Source organism: Delphinapterus leucas, chromosome 11, assembly GCF_059928025.1.
Source record: "Delphinapterus leucas isolate spDelLeu-1000000601 "Yukka" chromosome 11, BTC_Dleu_Yukka2, whole genome shotgun sequence".
NCBI lineage: Eukaryota > Metazoa > Chordata > Mammalia > Artiodactyla > Monodontidae > Delphinapterus > Delphinapterus leucas.
Window position 1 is genome coordinate 2,320,785 of NC_143139.1, and position 15,315 is coordinate 2,336,099.

A 15,315-nucleotide genomic window follows, 5' to 3' on the forward strand; every position below is an offset into this window, starting at 1 on the left:
AATGGACAGACCGAAGAGCAAAGGGCAGGCGGCAGGGGAGGAAGCAGAGCGTGGACAATCTACGTGAAAATCCACTGTGTGAAGGCTCTTCCAAGCACCGAACATCTGACCTCATATCTGGGCCAAACCTTCTTACTTAGGGGCAAATTACCTGGCATTCTTATGTAGAATCAGGAATTAAAGCACCTTTCCTTATTGTTCGGGTATAACTACCCTGCAGATTCTTACATAACAAAGGACTCACAATAATACTTAGCAACCACGGCTGGGCGGTGGGGGGGGGGGGGGATCCTTCTCAGCTCCCCAGGCTTCTTCCAGAGATGTGAAGCTTGTCCTCCCAACCAGAGGGCAGGGGTTTCCAATAAAGACAGACAATCCATGTTCTGCAGCATCTCAGCCAGAAGTGGTGACAGTTACTTTTATTTTATTTTTTTTACATATTCCATGTCTCCAGTGCCTCTCTAACTCCCCTCCAAAATTAATGAAAGCGTTCATTCCTGTGTACATGGTGGGCATGGGCGTGTACAAGCGCACGCACACGCACACACTGAGGTCCCAGAATACATGTGACCAGGGTCAGTGGGGGTCTGGCAATGCGTCAGAGCCTGTTTTAAGATGGAGATGAGGACTTTTCCCACCTTCTTGGGACAGTGCGGCTCTCCTCCCAAGAAATGGGCTTCTTTCTTGATAAATCACTGGAGCTGTAAGATCGTTGTCTCGTGGAGAAATTTCAACCACAGGTGTCTTGTTATGGGCCCAGAGCTCCAAGGATAACAAAGCTTAAATAAAATTATATATATATATATATATATATATATATATATATATATATTTTGGCCACGCGGCATACAAGTTCCTAGTTCCCCGACCAGGGATTGAACCCATGCCCGCTACAGTGGAAGTGCAGAGTCCTAACCACTGGACCACCAGGGAAGTCCCTAAAATAATAATGATTTAAGGGAAGAAGCAGGGCAGAATTTCAGTGGAAATAAGCAACTTGGGGATTTAATACAAGTAGCAAGTTTTGTTTCTCAGCTCAAAGGATGGAGCGTGGATGACAACGAAATGTATTCTCCAAACTAGGACTTCGAATTCAGTTCCTGAGACTCTGGTCACAAAGCCTTTGTGAGTGGAGGGCTGGCCTCATCTTGACCCCAGCTGTGGCTGTCTTCCCACCCTCCCATCTACTTTAAGTGGAGGCAGTCAGGCATGCCTTTCTCTGAATTTCATCTTGAAGACAAGGTGAATGCCTGCAGACAGAGCTAAGTAAATAACACCTTATTATATTCATAGTGGATCTGTAGGCTTCCCCCAGTCCCGGGTGGAAGATCCCAGGGCAGATCGGTTCTTTCCCCTCTCATCAGAAAGGCTCCCTGGGGAATTCCCCAGCAGTCCAGTGGTTAGGATTCGGTGCTTTCACTGCCATGGCCCGGGTTCAACCCCTGGTCAGGGAACTAAGATCCCACAAGCTGCTGTGGCACAGCCAAAAAAAAAAAAAGAAAAAAAGAAAAAAAAGAAAGCCTCCCTGGATGGCTGCTTGGTCCAGGCATTTCATTAATTCAATTAGGCTACATGTTAATACATTTCAGGTGCCAGGGAATTCTGCACGGTGTTGCCAAGAGCACCAGGTTGGGAATTAGGGCCCAGCTGCCTGTCTCCCCGTGGGTCCTGGGCTAGCTCTCAATGCCTGTAGGTCCAGTAGAGTCTCTGGACCACCAGCGCAGGGTTCCCTCAGGTCCTTGATGAGGGTGTGGACAGTGGTCCTAGCTCCACCCACCCCAGATCAAGTGAATAAACATTTCTGGCATTGCAGGTCTAGGACTCCGCATTTTCACAGCACACTAAGGTTTAGGACCTGCTCATGGTTTGGAGGTCCTCATCTGGACACACAGGAGCTGGGGGTCTGACTGCCACACAGTCTGCGGTTCTGAGCAGAAGCTTTTTTTTTTTTTTTTTTGCTTCGCCACACAAGCTTGTGGGATCTCAGTTCCCCGACCAGAGATCGAACCCTGGCCCCTGGCAGTGGAAGTGCGGCGTCCTAACCACTGGACCGCCGGGCAAGTCCCCAGAAGCTCAGTCTTCTAGGGCGGCCTCCGCATTCTCCACCCACTTCCCACTGCCTCACCGGCCACGCCACAGGCCGCTGCCAATTCACCAGGATCCCACAAGCGTGTGACAATAAGTCTAACTTCATCCCAACCCGTTTTGAAAATTAAATAATCCCGAGACCTGGTTGTCAGCAGCTGCAGCAATCACGTGGGTGTTTGAACATACAATCTGCCCCACAGTTGGAAGGAAAACATTGGGTATTCGCCCATTCCCGTGCCAGGACTCTGCAGGAATAAGCTCGGTGCGACAGGGGTGATCCATCTCCCTTTGTGAACACGGGGCCACTTTTGGGGATTGTGGGCAAGTCACTCCCAACTAACTTTCTGAAGTGTCTGAGGATGAACTGGGTCTCAGCTCTTAAACACTTTGAGCACCTGATACAAGGTAACTCTCGGGGTCTGTGGACCCGTGATGTAGGCAAGGGCAATGAAGCCAGCCAGTGTTTCAAAACCCTGACCGTCACGGTTGATTTGGGTGACTGGTTGGTTTATTTGGTTAAATGCCAGCGATTGAAGCCAAGGACACGCTTTTGATCTTCTGTAGGCCAGATGGTTTAAACATTTTCTCTCATGGACCATATTCCTCTTGAAAATGTCGACCAATCTGAGTAACCGTGCGAGGGACAGTTACAGGGAACACAGCCCTACATCCGACGGTCCTCGGTGTCGGGTCAGGAGGTCCTTCTTTGGGTACTGAAGACACAGCAGGATATGGGACCGTGGACGCCCTCAGGCAGAACCTCTTTTACACTCTTCTGCAACGTCATTTGCTCGTTATAACCAAGTTAATCCCGTAATCCCATCACTTCCCCGGAAACAAACTTTTCTAACATAAAACTGGTGTCTTTTGTGGCTTCTGGCTCGCTGGACAGCCTGTCTCAGTGTCTCTCCCAGAGACCCCCGCCTTTTCTAGGGTGCCTGAGCTCTGCCTTATTCTCTCCTGTCCCAGATACTCCAAAACTGAAGTTCTGGCCGCAAAACCGCACATGGCAACACGGAGAAGCCAGCAGAGGGCATCCCCAACGCCCGTGGTCACCAAGAGCCCAGGAAGACTGGTGGGAGGTAAAATGCGGAAGGTGGGAAGAGGAGGTAAATGTGAGGTTTAACCCTAACTCTGAATCCTGTTCAGAGCAGCGATGTTAACGGCCATCATGTAACTGTGTTGCCCGTGCGGAGAAGGCGTGCACGCACGCGTCACCTTATGAATTCTCACGATGTCCCCCTGTCTCTGCAACACCACACTAGGGCTCTGGAACGTCTCCATTCTCTCGCCCTCTTCCGTGCGTGCACCGTGTAGCAGGGTTCCAAGGATCAGATCGAAAATAAAAGGACCCATGAAACATAACCGTGTGTCCAAGTAAGGAAAGAGAAACTTCAGTGGAGGGTGTTTAATGTCAGAGGGAAACTACATCTGGGGCACAGGTGAAGAGCCCGCAACAGGCCGGCCGAGCGTGGCCGCACCTGCCCCAGCTTCCCGCAACGGGGAGGGCCGGCAGAAGCATCAGAGCGTCCGCTCCCTGCGCGGGAGCACGGTGCCATCCGCCCTCGCCAGTCACCACCTGGCTTTCTGCAGCTCAGGCACAGAGAGTCCATGTCTCTCCTGACACATCAGGTCAAACGACCCCTCCCTCCTGGTGCAGGTGCCAGTGAATCGCAGAGGAAAAGTAATTCTCGCTGGAAAGGCAGGCCCCGGAGTCTGGGGAGGAGCTGTCCCTCTGTGGTCCCCAGAGACGGCGTGGGGCCTGTCCTCTTTCCTGTAACTGTGGATTCTGCAAGTACGCACACGGACGAAAGTGCAAGGAGGCACTGGGCCTCTCATGGAACCAGTCGGTGTTCTGGACGAGACCCAGAAGATGCCAGGCGTGAGGCTGGGTTCCCGTCACTCCACGGGGCCGCCTGGCCCAGAGGCCAGGGTCGCAGGGCAGTCACCCACCCAGCAAAGACTCCAGACATCATCAAGGTCCCCCTCCAAGCACCACCTCTGTCCTCAAGGCCGCGGTGGGTAGACAGGGAACATTCCCAAGTCCCTACCTCTTGAGAGTCCCCACCGGAGGCGGGGACAGAGCCCTTTTCCCACCCACTGGGATCAGAGAACCAGCAAAATCCAATCCTCCAAGATTTCCAGCGTCTCTTAAATAGGCTTTTCCTTTCCGTTTTCTTCCTTCAGTTATTTACCATCCATCCTTGTCTTTATACAAATATAAAATAGATTTATACAGATCTAGATCCTATAGACTCTGCAGCAGTGTGGAGGGGCACAGGAGAGCGGCCCTGTCTACTTGCAGACGAACTGGTCCACGACCTGCGTGCACTTCTTGCAGCGGACGAAGCAGCACCAGTGGAACTTGCAGTGGCAGCGCTCGGTCTGCACGCTCTTGAACTGGTCGTAGCCGCGGCCGCAGCACATGAGCGCACAGCCGTCCAGGCCCTCGGACGTCTTGTTGCACAGGCGGCCCTGCGTGCCCAGCGAGCCCGTGCTCTGGTCGCGCAGGCAGTAGTCCGGGCTGGGGTCCACGTAGACCAGGTCCTCGGGGGTGGGCTGCTTGAAGCGGCTGTTGACCAGCTCCAGCTTGCCCCGGCGGGTGATGCGCATGGCAGCCGCGCTATCGTACTTCTCCTTCAGCTGGTCCCCCACCTTGCGGAACTCCGCCAGCTGCAGCCAGCAGGTCTTGAGGCTGCAGGACCCCGAGACGCCGTGGCATTTGCAGGCCACGTCTGCCGTCTTATACACAGCCTGCGGGGAGAGGGGGAGGAGAGAGAAGGGGATGAGAAGGAACATCCCTGACGGAAGATGCCCAGAGGCTGGCTAGGGCGAGTGCAGGAGAGGGCCGGCAGGGTGCGTGTGCGGAGCGCCGGTTTTCCAGCCGTGTCCAAAGGTCTTTCCAGGTTGAAAGTGGATAAAAGGAACAGCACACAGAAAACTTCTGGGGAGGTGACGGCCATGTCTGAGTCACTACCAGGATGGCACACTTGCCCTTTTTGTTACCCATTTATTATCACCTGAAATTTGTCACAAGAAATGTGTCGTTACCAGCAGGAAAAAAAAAAAAAAAAGGCTATTTCTATCTTGATCAAAGTCTCAAACAAATAAAAACCAACAACATGAGTGTAGCTTTTACACGATATGGAGCCCAGTCCAGAAAAAAGAATCAGCCGTACCGGGAGCCTAGAACAGAGACCGCTGGCACGGCCCTGGCTAGCCGAAAGCTATCCACAATCCTGTCAAGTCCCCTAAGAATTAAACGGTCCCTTTTTCTATGTTAACAGTTGGTCACTAGCTCTACAGTCATCGGAGCCTCACCATAAACCACAGCACATTGTGACAAGACACCCCCTGGGAGTGGCTGTGATGCAGGGGAGGGGCAGGCCCTCTGCGATGGGAGAGCAGACCGGTGGGTCCATCTTAAGGGCGGATGTCTTGGAAAACAAATCCACCCAGAAGTCACTGAACCACAAAAATGGGAGGGGACCTGAACGTGGGCTACCCCAAATCCAAATGGAAAAGCAAGAGCAGACCAGAAAGCTGCTTACAAAGTGCCTTTCAGCGAAAGCATACGGATGCATTGTGTCAACTAGCCCTGGCAGCCGGCCCAGAAGTGCAGATGGCAGGATAAAGATGCAGGTCCACTGCCCAACATTTTCTTCTGCCACAGTTATTGTCACCGACGCAGGCAGGACTCATTTGTCAAGGGTTTCTCTCGGCTTTCTTTTCAAGAGTCCCCAGATTGTGTCTTTATCCAGCACTACGGCTGGGACCACTGCAGGTGCAAGAGAGAGCTTCAGCTGCACGAGCTCATATTACTCCTGTCCAAACTCTTCCTGATTTTTTTCTGGTACAGAACTATTCCCACTATTTCCGGGTGGAGAAACTGTCGCTCTACATGAGGCTCAATAAACTGTGCAAGGGCCACCCAGGAAGGGTTGCTCACCAAACTTGGGGCTTAAAAACGGATTAGGGTGGAGAAGTCAGGCAGGCCCCTCCCCAAGGTTAAAGGCACCAGCACTTGGCTGGCAGCTCCAGGCCAAAGGCAGAAAGGAACTGACACCCCATTCCGACAGGGACTTCAAAGACGGGGCCCGCAATCGTCCTCTGGCGCAAATCCCCCGGGTCTGAGCTGGAGCCTGACATTCCTTGGAAATGGTCCTCGGTTTAGAGAGGGATGTCAGGCAGCTGGTGCTGTTAGAAGAAGGAGGAAACATTAAGGGCCTAAAACTGTGTACCCGACACTGAGTGACTGGGGGTGAGGGATGGATAAGCATCTCCACGGGGAGATTTGGGAGGGACAGGAATTTTAGTAAAACAAATCAGGAAGGGAGAGCGTCACTGACCCTCACTATTTAGACGTCCATTCTACCTTCTTCTAGGAAGAAAGACAGCATAGAGACGGTTATGTTTGTATTTTAAATATTTTACTGTTGCTAATATATAGATGCTCCTCTTGCAAGAGAAGGAGGTTGGTCATTTTGGCCCTTGCTGCGAACTGAAAAAGCAAGAGAATGTTTTAAAATTTTTCTTAGGTCTACATCTCGCCCACTGGCAGAGCCCCTTGCCCCTCTTCCGCATCTAACGGTGTGACGGAGCTCGGTCACTGGCAGGAATGTCACAAGGACGAGGCAGCTTTCATCTAGAAAATGCTCAGAGGCCCTTGAGTGACAAGGCAGTATCAACCCACCGCCCCTGGCTTCAGTATTGTAAAACAGGGTCACTAGAGGCTCTCAAAGGCCAAGAGAAATTTCTTGCAAAGTATGCCCGAGATTTCCTCTGTGGTCAAGTCAGATCCTAGATATCCTACCCTTTAAAAAGATCTGGTTGTAAAACACCCGTCTGGGGCATTTTCAATGCCGGCCACCTTGTTTCCTGAGGAAGGTTCTGTGTAGGTGTCAGGAGGTGGGAGGTGATTTATGGCGAGGCCTGCTCCTTGGAGGGGGGATAAGACATAGAGAGGGACAGAGACTCCCCACCTGGAGCAGATGGACGCCAGGGAGAGATAAAGGGCTGTGCAGAGGTGAGGAGACTGCAGGGGGCAGACAGACGAAGCCGGGGAGGGGGTAGGACAGGCTGATGGAAGGCGCAGCCGAGATAAGGGCTGGAAAAAGCAAACAAACAATTAAGGGTGAAGAAATGAGGAGCCAGCAGAAGTGGGGCCGGATGAGGACGAGCGGCTGGGCACCTCCGCATCTGCCCCGGGGCCCCAGGCAAAGCCTTCCTGAATTTGACCTCTTGCTAGGAGGCCACGGGGAGTTTTCCCTGCACTGTCACGTGCGGGGGTCCCAGGGCAGCCTGCTCCTCAGGAGCTGGAGTGAGCAAAGTCTAACATCTCAGCCAGGTCCGCAAGGCTCCACTGCGCTTCGCAGAGGCTGCCAGCCACGGGGGATGGGAAAGATTATGGGAGTACGCGGTGTTTGAACTGGGACCTCGAAAAATGGGTAGAATTTGGGCATTCAGGAGATAAAGTGAAGACCCTAACCTTTTTTTTTTAAAATCAGTCTCTCACGGTTAGGCTCCCAAAGACTGGCAAACAGAGAGGAAGTCGTGGGAGACTGAGGCAGCTCCACAGATGCCCTCAGAGCAGAAGAGTTCTGGTCTCTCCACCCGGATTTATAGCACAATAGCCACAGATCAGAGCGACGGCCCGAACTCCTGACACGCCACAGCTGAACACCCATATCTGGCTAAACAAAACTAGCCTCTGGACGTGGGCTCTGCAAGGAAGATGCTGGGCAATGACCAATTCTAATTTTGACTTGACGTCACGCTAGTGATGGCACTAGGTTTACACACGGGTACCATGTTCTACCAGCACCACAGGACGCTAAGTCACAGAAGAGGCATTTCCAATCCTCTTTGTTTGATATGTGCTCCTATGAAACGAGTTAATTTTTTAAGAAATTAATATATTAACACTTTTTAGAAGTATATCCATATCCTGTTACTGAGCCACCAATGAACCAACATTAAATTTCTGAATTTACTTCTCCTCCAGAAACTGCTGCTCCTGTTTTATCGTTAGCTCATTGGCCTCACTAAGTACCTTGCTGGGCCCCGAGCCCGGGCTTGACACAGACCTGAGTGTGGACAGCTCTCCCAGAGAGAGGTCTGTGTGGTTTCCTGAGAGGTCCGTGGCCACGGCCCTTCGCCAGGAGGGCCTCCTGCCACCCAGCACTCGGGCCTCAGACCTCTGTCCAGGGAGATCTGGACGCACATCCACGGTGGACGCCTGAAGAGTGGAAGACAGCTTCTGGCTGAGCGAGGCCTCCAGTCGGTAGCAGAGGCAGACCCCGTCGGGGCAGACCCTGCTCAGGAGAGAGGAGCAGGCCGTGTGCTCAGACATGGGGGCTTCCCGAGCAGGTGCCGGCAGATGAGGCCCGAGCTCTCCAGCACCCGTGCAGGAAGCCCAGAGCCCTGGCCCAGGTGTGCTCTGCACAAACAATAAACCCAGCTCTCCCCAAACCTACATTTTAGTCTGCACTGAAACTGAGGCTCAGAAGACCCTCGCCTCTTACATGAGACTGATGAGGCTGGGCCTTCAAAGGATGGTTGCCTTCCACAGTTCCACTTAGGTTAAAGCACCCAAGTGTGTTTGCCATCAGTACTGAAGTGTGCTTTTGGACTGGGTCTCGGGATATGCATGATGGTAGCCCTGAAAAGTCAGCTCTGCTTTACCTGAGCCTCTAACAAACCATAAACCCTAGACAAGGTCTGATGGCCTAAACTTCCAATCATCCTAACTGTTCAAACGACACAGGAGGGGCAGTCAAGACAAGAGGTGCCTGGGATTCTGGTGACGAGACTGCACCCAAGTCCTACAGGCACGGGTGTCCTGTGGAGAAACAGATAAGGCTAAAAGAGTGACAACTGCGTGTGTCTCATGGGAAATGGAGCCTTTGGAAATCAAGGATGAGTTCCAGTGTGGGAATCTAGGTCAGCATCGTAAGAATCTCTGTGGTCAGACTCAACCCCTTCCTGGACCAGCTGCCATCGCACAGCAGAGCCCAGGAACAGCCGATGGTCTAGTTGTCTGCGGGGGTGGGGTCCTTCATCTGGGTGTGTGTGGGGGCGGGGTCCTCCATCCAGGTGTGTGTGGGCGCGGCCCTCCGTCCAGGTGTGTGTGTGGCAGGGCCCCCTGTCCAGGGTGTGTGTGGGCAGGGCCCCCTGTCCGGGTGTGTGTGGGCGGGGCCCTCTGTCCAGGTGTGTGTGTGGCAGGGCCCCCTGTCCAGGCGTGTGTGGGCGGGGCCCTCCGTCCACGTGTGTGTGTGGCAGGGCCCCCTGTCCAGGTGTGCATGTGGGTGGGGCCCCCTGTCCAGGTGTGGGGGGGGCGGGGCCCGCCGTCCCGGTGCGCGTGGGGCGGGGTCGCTTACCCTCCGGCCGGCCTCGTTGTTCTGCAGGTTCATGAGCACGCGGCCCTGCTCCTCCGAGCCCTTGGCGAAGTTCTTCTCGCGCTCGCGGGCGTCCACGAACTCCTTGGCGAAGCGGTAGCCGTAGTCCACGTTGTCGCCGCAGCCGCCCCACAGCCAGTCCCGGGGCAGGTCCTTGGGCCGCGCGGCCCGGCTGCAGCCGCACGTGGACAGCTCCCCCTCGCGGCAGGCACGGCTGATGGCGTTGACCACCCCGGCCGCGCTCACGGCGTAGGTGAAGGCCGTCTCCCGGCTCCCTGCGGGTGGACAGGAGACGGGTGAGGCCCTCACCCCCTGCCGCCCCGCCAGCCCGCACCCCGGGAGGGGCACCTCTCCCTGCCGAGGTCCCCGGGGTTAGAAAGTTAGAAAGCGCCCTGGACCAGGAAGCGAAGTTGACTCGTCTGCCCGTGAGCCCCTTCAGCCCCGGCCTGCACCTCATCCCTTCCGGAGAGGTCGCCCCGGCTGTGCCTTCCTAGGAGGCCGGCCTGAGTGGACGGCAGGGGGGGCGTGGAGGCACTGGTGGATCAGGTGGGACGGTCGGAACGAGACTGGGCACAAATCATGGGACCCCCCAGTGCAGCTCTATCCTGGCAAATACCTCTCCTTCACAGGTGTGTTTCTCCCCCTCCACGAGTCACACATCTGTCTTTTTACGCCTGCATTATCTAGCTGGACAGCGGCCGAGACCAGGAGTAGAAATGAACTAGGATGACAGAATCCAGAATCGTCTGGGCCGTTTCCCTCTGTCCCCCGAGGTCCACACTGCCTCCCACCCCGACAGCACTGGGGGACCACCTCCACGGTCACTCAGCACGGTCTTTCTAAACGTCCAGATCATTTCCTGTAAAAAATCCAAACTGTGCGGGCTTCCCTGGTGGCGCAGTGGTTGAGAATCTGCCTTCCGATGCAGGGGACACGGGTTCGAGCCCTGGTCCAGGAGGATCCCACATGCCGCAGAGCAGCTGGGCCCGTGAGCCACAACTGCTGAGCCTGCGCGTCTGCAGCCTGTGCTCCACAACGGAAGAGGCCGCGATAGTGAGAGGCCCGCGCACCGCGATGAAGAGTGGCTCCTGCTTGCCACAACTAGAGAAAGCCCTCGCACAGAAACGAAGACCCAATACAGCAAAATAAATTAATTAATAAAAACTCCTATCCCCAACATCTTCTTTAAAAAAAAAAAAATCCAAACTGTGTACTTTATTGCTATAGTGAACCACTTAAGAACCCATATGATGGATGTTCTACTTCAATAAAAACGTTGATAAAAATAATACTCAGGGACATGCAAATCAAAATCACGAGACATCACTTCACACCCACGAGGATGGCTATAATCAAAAAGGCAGGGCTTCCCTGGTGGCGCAGTGGTTGAGAGTCCGCCTGCCGATGCAGGGGACACGGGTTCGTGCCCCGGTCCGGGAAGATCCCACATGCCGCGGAGCGGCTGGGCCCGTGAACCATGGCCACTGAGCCTGTGCTCCGCAACGGGAGAGGCCACAACAGTGAGAAGCCCACGTACAGCAAAAAAAAAAAAAAAGGCAACTAATGACGAGTTGATGAGGATATGGAAAAACCGGAACCCTCATGTGTTGCTGGTGGGAACGTTTTAAGGCACAGCTGCTTTGGAAAACAGTCTGGCAGCTCCTCAAAAGGTTAAATGTAGAACTACCATATGACCCAGGAATTCCACTCCTAAGAGTATATCCAAGATAAATGAAAACATATGTCCACAGCGAAACTAGTACGTGAATGCTCGTCGCAGCATTATTCATAATACCCAAAAAGTGGAAACAACTCATATTGTCCATCAGCGAATGAATGGGTGAACAAAAGGTGGCATTATCCATGCAATGGAATATTACTCAGCTATAGAAAGTAATGAAGTGCTGCGGACAGGCTACAACATGGTTGAACCTTGAGTTATTATGGTAAGTGAGCCACTTGGCATTTTGTATCTGTATTGAACAGACACAAAAGGCCATGTATGATCCCGTTTATATGAAATGTCCACGATATGAAAATTCATAGAGACCGAAAGATTAGTGCTGTCTAGGGTTTGGGGAAGAGGGAGAAGAGACGGAGAGTGACCACTTGTGGGTGTGCAGCGTCTCTATAGGGCTGTGAAAATGTCCTGAGATTAGAGGGTGGTGATGGTTGCACAACCTGGTGAACTGCACACTTCAAAATGCTGAATTGGGGCTTCCCTGGTGGCGCAGTGGTTGGGAGTCCGCCTGCCGATGCAGGGGACGCGGGTTCGTGCCCCGGTCCGGGAGGATCCCACATGCCGTGGAGCGGCTGGGCCCGTGAGCCACGGCCGCTGGGCCTGTGCGTCCGGGGCCTGTGCTCCACAGCGGGAGGGGGCACAGTGGTGAGAGGCCCGCGTACCGCCAAAAAAAAAAAAAAAATGCTGAATTGTACCACACATGAATTACATTCAGTAAAGCTGTTATGAGAAACGATAAATAATACTCGTATGGACTCAGGTATGGAGGGAGGGGAGGCATTCTTAGCAGGGAACTGAGATTCAGTCGTGATCTCAGCGATTAAACCAGGCAGGATCTTCTGCTCCCCACGTGCCCCCTCTTCTGAGCCTCCAAGGTCAGGGGTAGCCGTCCCACGATCCTGTCTTGGCAGGTGGTGAGGAAGGCAGTCTGCAGTCACTGCACCTGGCCCTACTTCTGGATGGTCTAGGTACAACACAGTGGAGTTTGCAACCAGAACAGACAGGGCAAGTCAGTTTTTCTCCAGTAACCAGGGGTCAGGAGAAGCACCAGGGAAAACCAGGTGACGTGGGAAGCCACACTCATGATTCAGCCCTCGGGACTGATGTGTGAGCCAGTGTGAACCACAGCCAGAGACAGGATCTGTGGGTCTAGGGAGTTAGACTATGCGAGCTCCCAGGACGGTAAGATGGCCAAGGGGTCTTAGGGAGGAGGGACTGGGCACCCCTTTGAAGGAGTCATGCCTGAGAAGTCTCCCTAAAACAGTTCCTCAACTCCCAACCTGGCATCCAGGGACAAGGAGGAGAGTCTGAAGCCAGGCCCAGATCTACACTCCATCCGCTGTGAGCATCGCTTTTACAACACGCCTTGGAGCATCGGGTTGGGTTCCCAAGGCCACCCACTCCATCTTTTTAAAATGACTCTAATCACCAGAATGTTCTTTCTTTGAGTAAGCTGAAAGATGCCTCCCTATAACTTCCCTTTTCTGGAGCTAATCCCTCTTCCATTTGACAGCCCTTCAGGATTTGAAAACAACGAATATGCCTTTTATGTTTTCTCTTTTCCAAGCTACATATGTCTGATTTCTTCCACCACCGTTCTTTAGCAAACACGCTTTGCAGAGCTGAGTCACCCCTCTCAGAATTGCCTTTTAAAATAACATTCCTGCAGCTGAGCGTAATCCTGCAGACGTCAGGGCTCTGAGGGTCCAGCCCACCATGTAGTTGGATCCCGGTCTGTCCCGGTGAATCCCCTCGGGATCCCCCATGGTCACTCTGTCTCCTTCGGTTGGGGGCATCATTCGGCCCTAGGCGCAGGCAGCTCTGCCTTCCTGGGGCAGCACGTGGGCCTCAGGGAAGCCTAAGGACAGACCTCGTGCTGCTCTCTGCAGTGGAGAACTGGGGGCGTCTCTGTATGTGAAACAATACAGAGAGGATACAGGCTGAGAAACCAGCAGCCAGGGAGCTCCTGAGGGGTCGTGAATCTTCCCGGGACACAGAGACAGCAGGACAACGTCACGTCCTCTGTTCCACAGCTGCCCAGCTACCCGCAGGAGCCTCCCGCCTCCGTGGCCTCCCTGGCCTCCAGGCGAGGTGCCTGGTGCCCTCCAGGCCTCTCTGCTGCCCTCTGGTGGGGGACGCTTGCAGTGGCTCAGAGGAAGGAGTCTCAGAAGCCACCCGCCAGTCACAGGGAGAGGACTCGCCAGAATGCCTGGGCCCAGCGGGAGGCGGCAGGACAGCTTCCCAGGCAGCAGAAGCCTGCAGGGAAGCTGCAAAAGGGGACGGTGAGAATAAGGCAAACAGAGGGGTTCCATTTGTAGCGGAGTAAGGCAGAGACTGGTAGCGTCTGCTTTCATGGTCACTCCACCACGCAGACCTGCACCCCACGGAGTTTCTGTTCCCGACACGCCTTCTTCCCTAAAGCAAAGCCGCACTTTCGGGCCTTCACGCAACAAAATTACGAGAAAAGGATCTGGCCAACGTCAGGCATTCACTAGGTCCCAAAGAAATATTAGTTCCCTGACAGTGATTAGGGGATGCCTCTCTCTACACCTGGGCCATCCTAGTTTCCTCACCTGAAACCCAGCAGGCAGGGAGGACAGTGGCTAACCAAGACTCTCACCAGGAAGAAGGGAAGAAGGGAAGAAGGGACAGGCACTAAGCGTATTTGAGAAGAACTGATCAACTATGAATGAATCCCATTTGACCCCCAAGCCTATTGTTTCGGGAAAGTTGCCCAGCAGGACTGTTACAGGAACTCATGAGAATTCCTTTCAAGGGCCTTGAGTTGATGCTGAAGGAAGAAGAGAGAAGCAAGGTTCAAAGTGTAATCTCCCTGGACCTCACTTCTCAATGTGGGGCAGGGAGGGAGGGGAAGGGGGTCAGGAGAGGGAGGGGCCTTCGCAAAAGCGCAGAATCCCTAACTCCCCTGGTCCCGGCCTGCTGGAAACCGCAGCCTCAGGGAACTGCAGAATGTTGCCTTCGGGGGAGGGGAAGCTGTTCGAGGAGAGTGTGAGCCGGGACATGGTGCTCTAACACCTTCCTTTTATGGCCCTGGGGATAAGAACCAGTAGAATAGGGCCGGATTTCTCAATTTCTTGCCAGGGAGGGGAGGATTGCATTTCAAAAGGACCTAAAACAATTAGACCCCAGATCACACCTCCATGTAAGCAATAGAGTAGCCGAAGAATCCTCGGCCGGGAGTGGGAGAGGGGACAGGACGGGAATCCAGGCGGGGGTGGCCCTCTCATCTTCCTCCTTCAGTCTGCCCCTCCCCGCCCTCATTTTCACACACACCCCCTTTCAAATGAAAAAGCCGGGACTGGATCTGGGTCGGGTTAATGACAGCCATCGCCAATTTGTCCCAAAGTTTCTCTCTCTCTCAGTGTCCAAGTGGAAGAGGCAAAACTCTCCAGACACTCAGGGCTGCAATTTTCAGCTCTCTGCCCACAGCTCTCGAGGAGGCCCTGGAGCTGAGACAGGGGTCAGTCGTGGTGGGCGGGCTTCCCGATCCGCTCTAACTCAGCTTAGACCCCCGCCCCCTACCCAGAGGGAGCGCCTCTAGGCTCCCTGCTTGGGGCAGGGCGGGAAGCAGAGGGCCAGCTGACCCCGGGGGCTGGGCGCCGGCATGCCACCCGAGACCACCCCCTAGCACGCCGGTCCCCCGTGGAGCCCTGGCTCCCAGGCCGGGAAGTACAGCTGCTCCAGCCCCACGCCCCGCTCACCTATCTGCATGACTCTCCCGAAGACGGAGGCATCGTCCACGGTGCTGCAGTTCCACCGCCGCTGCCGGAACTGGTGCTGGCACTCCCTGATGCCCGTCCTGGCCCCCTCGCCTATGTAGGCCATGTGCTCCTGGTACAGCTGGCACAGCTTCCGCTGGCCAGCGGAGAGCCCGGGGAGTTGGCTGCACACGGGCTGCGCCCCGATGATGAACACCTCAGGCCTCTGCACCGGGTTCATAGCCAAAGACCTGCAGCAAGAGGGCCGGGAGTGAGCGCGGCCCAGGGGCAGCAGCAGGCCTCGCACCGGACCCCCTCCCAGGGGGGTTTTCCATGGGCAGGCCCTGAGCCGGGGGCTTGGGAAGGAAAG

The 15,315-nt window shown here is 54.5% G+C and overlaps 1 protein-coding gene across 2 annotated transcripts in view; it reads right to left on the reverse strand.

Annotated features, from left to right (window-relative positions):
• Window positions 1-841: 841 nt before the first annotated feature.
• Window positions 842-15,315, reverse strand: part of WNT5B (Wnt family member 5B) — a 94,352-nt gene continuing 79,878 nt past the window's right edge. For both annotated transcript variants that reach the window (XM_022577183.3, XM_089919959.1), the window contains 3 exons: window positions 14,949-15,196; window positions 9,468-9,760; window positions 842-4,842 (listed from right to left, as the gene is read on the reverse strand). In XM_022577183.3, coding sequence (XP_022432891.1) covers window positions 4,384-4,842; window positions 9,468-9,760; window positions 14,949-15,196 — 1,000 coding nt within the window. In that variant the 3' untranslated portion in view covers window positions 842-4,383. The remainder of the gene's footprint in view (window positions 4,843-9,467; window positions 9,761-14,948; window positions 15,197-15,315) is intronic.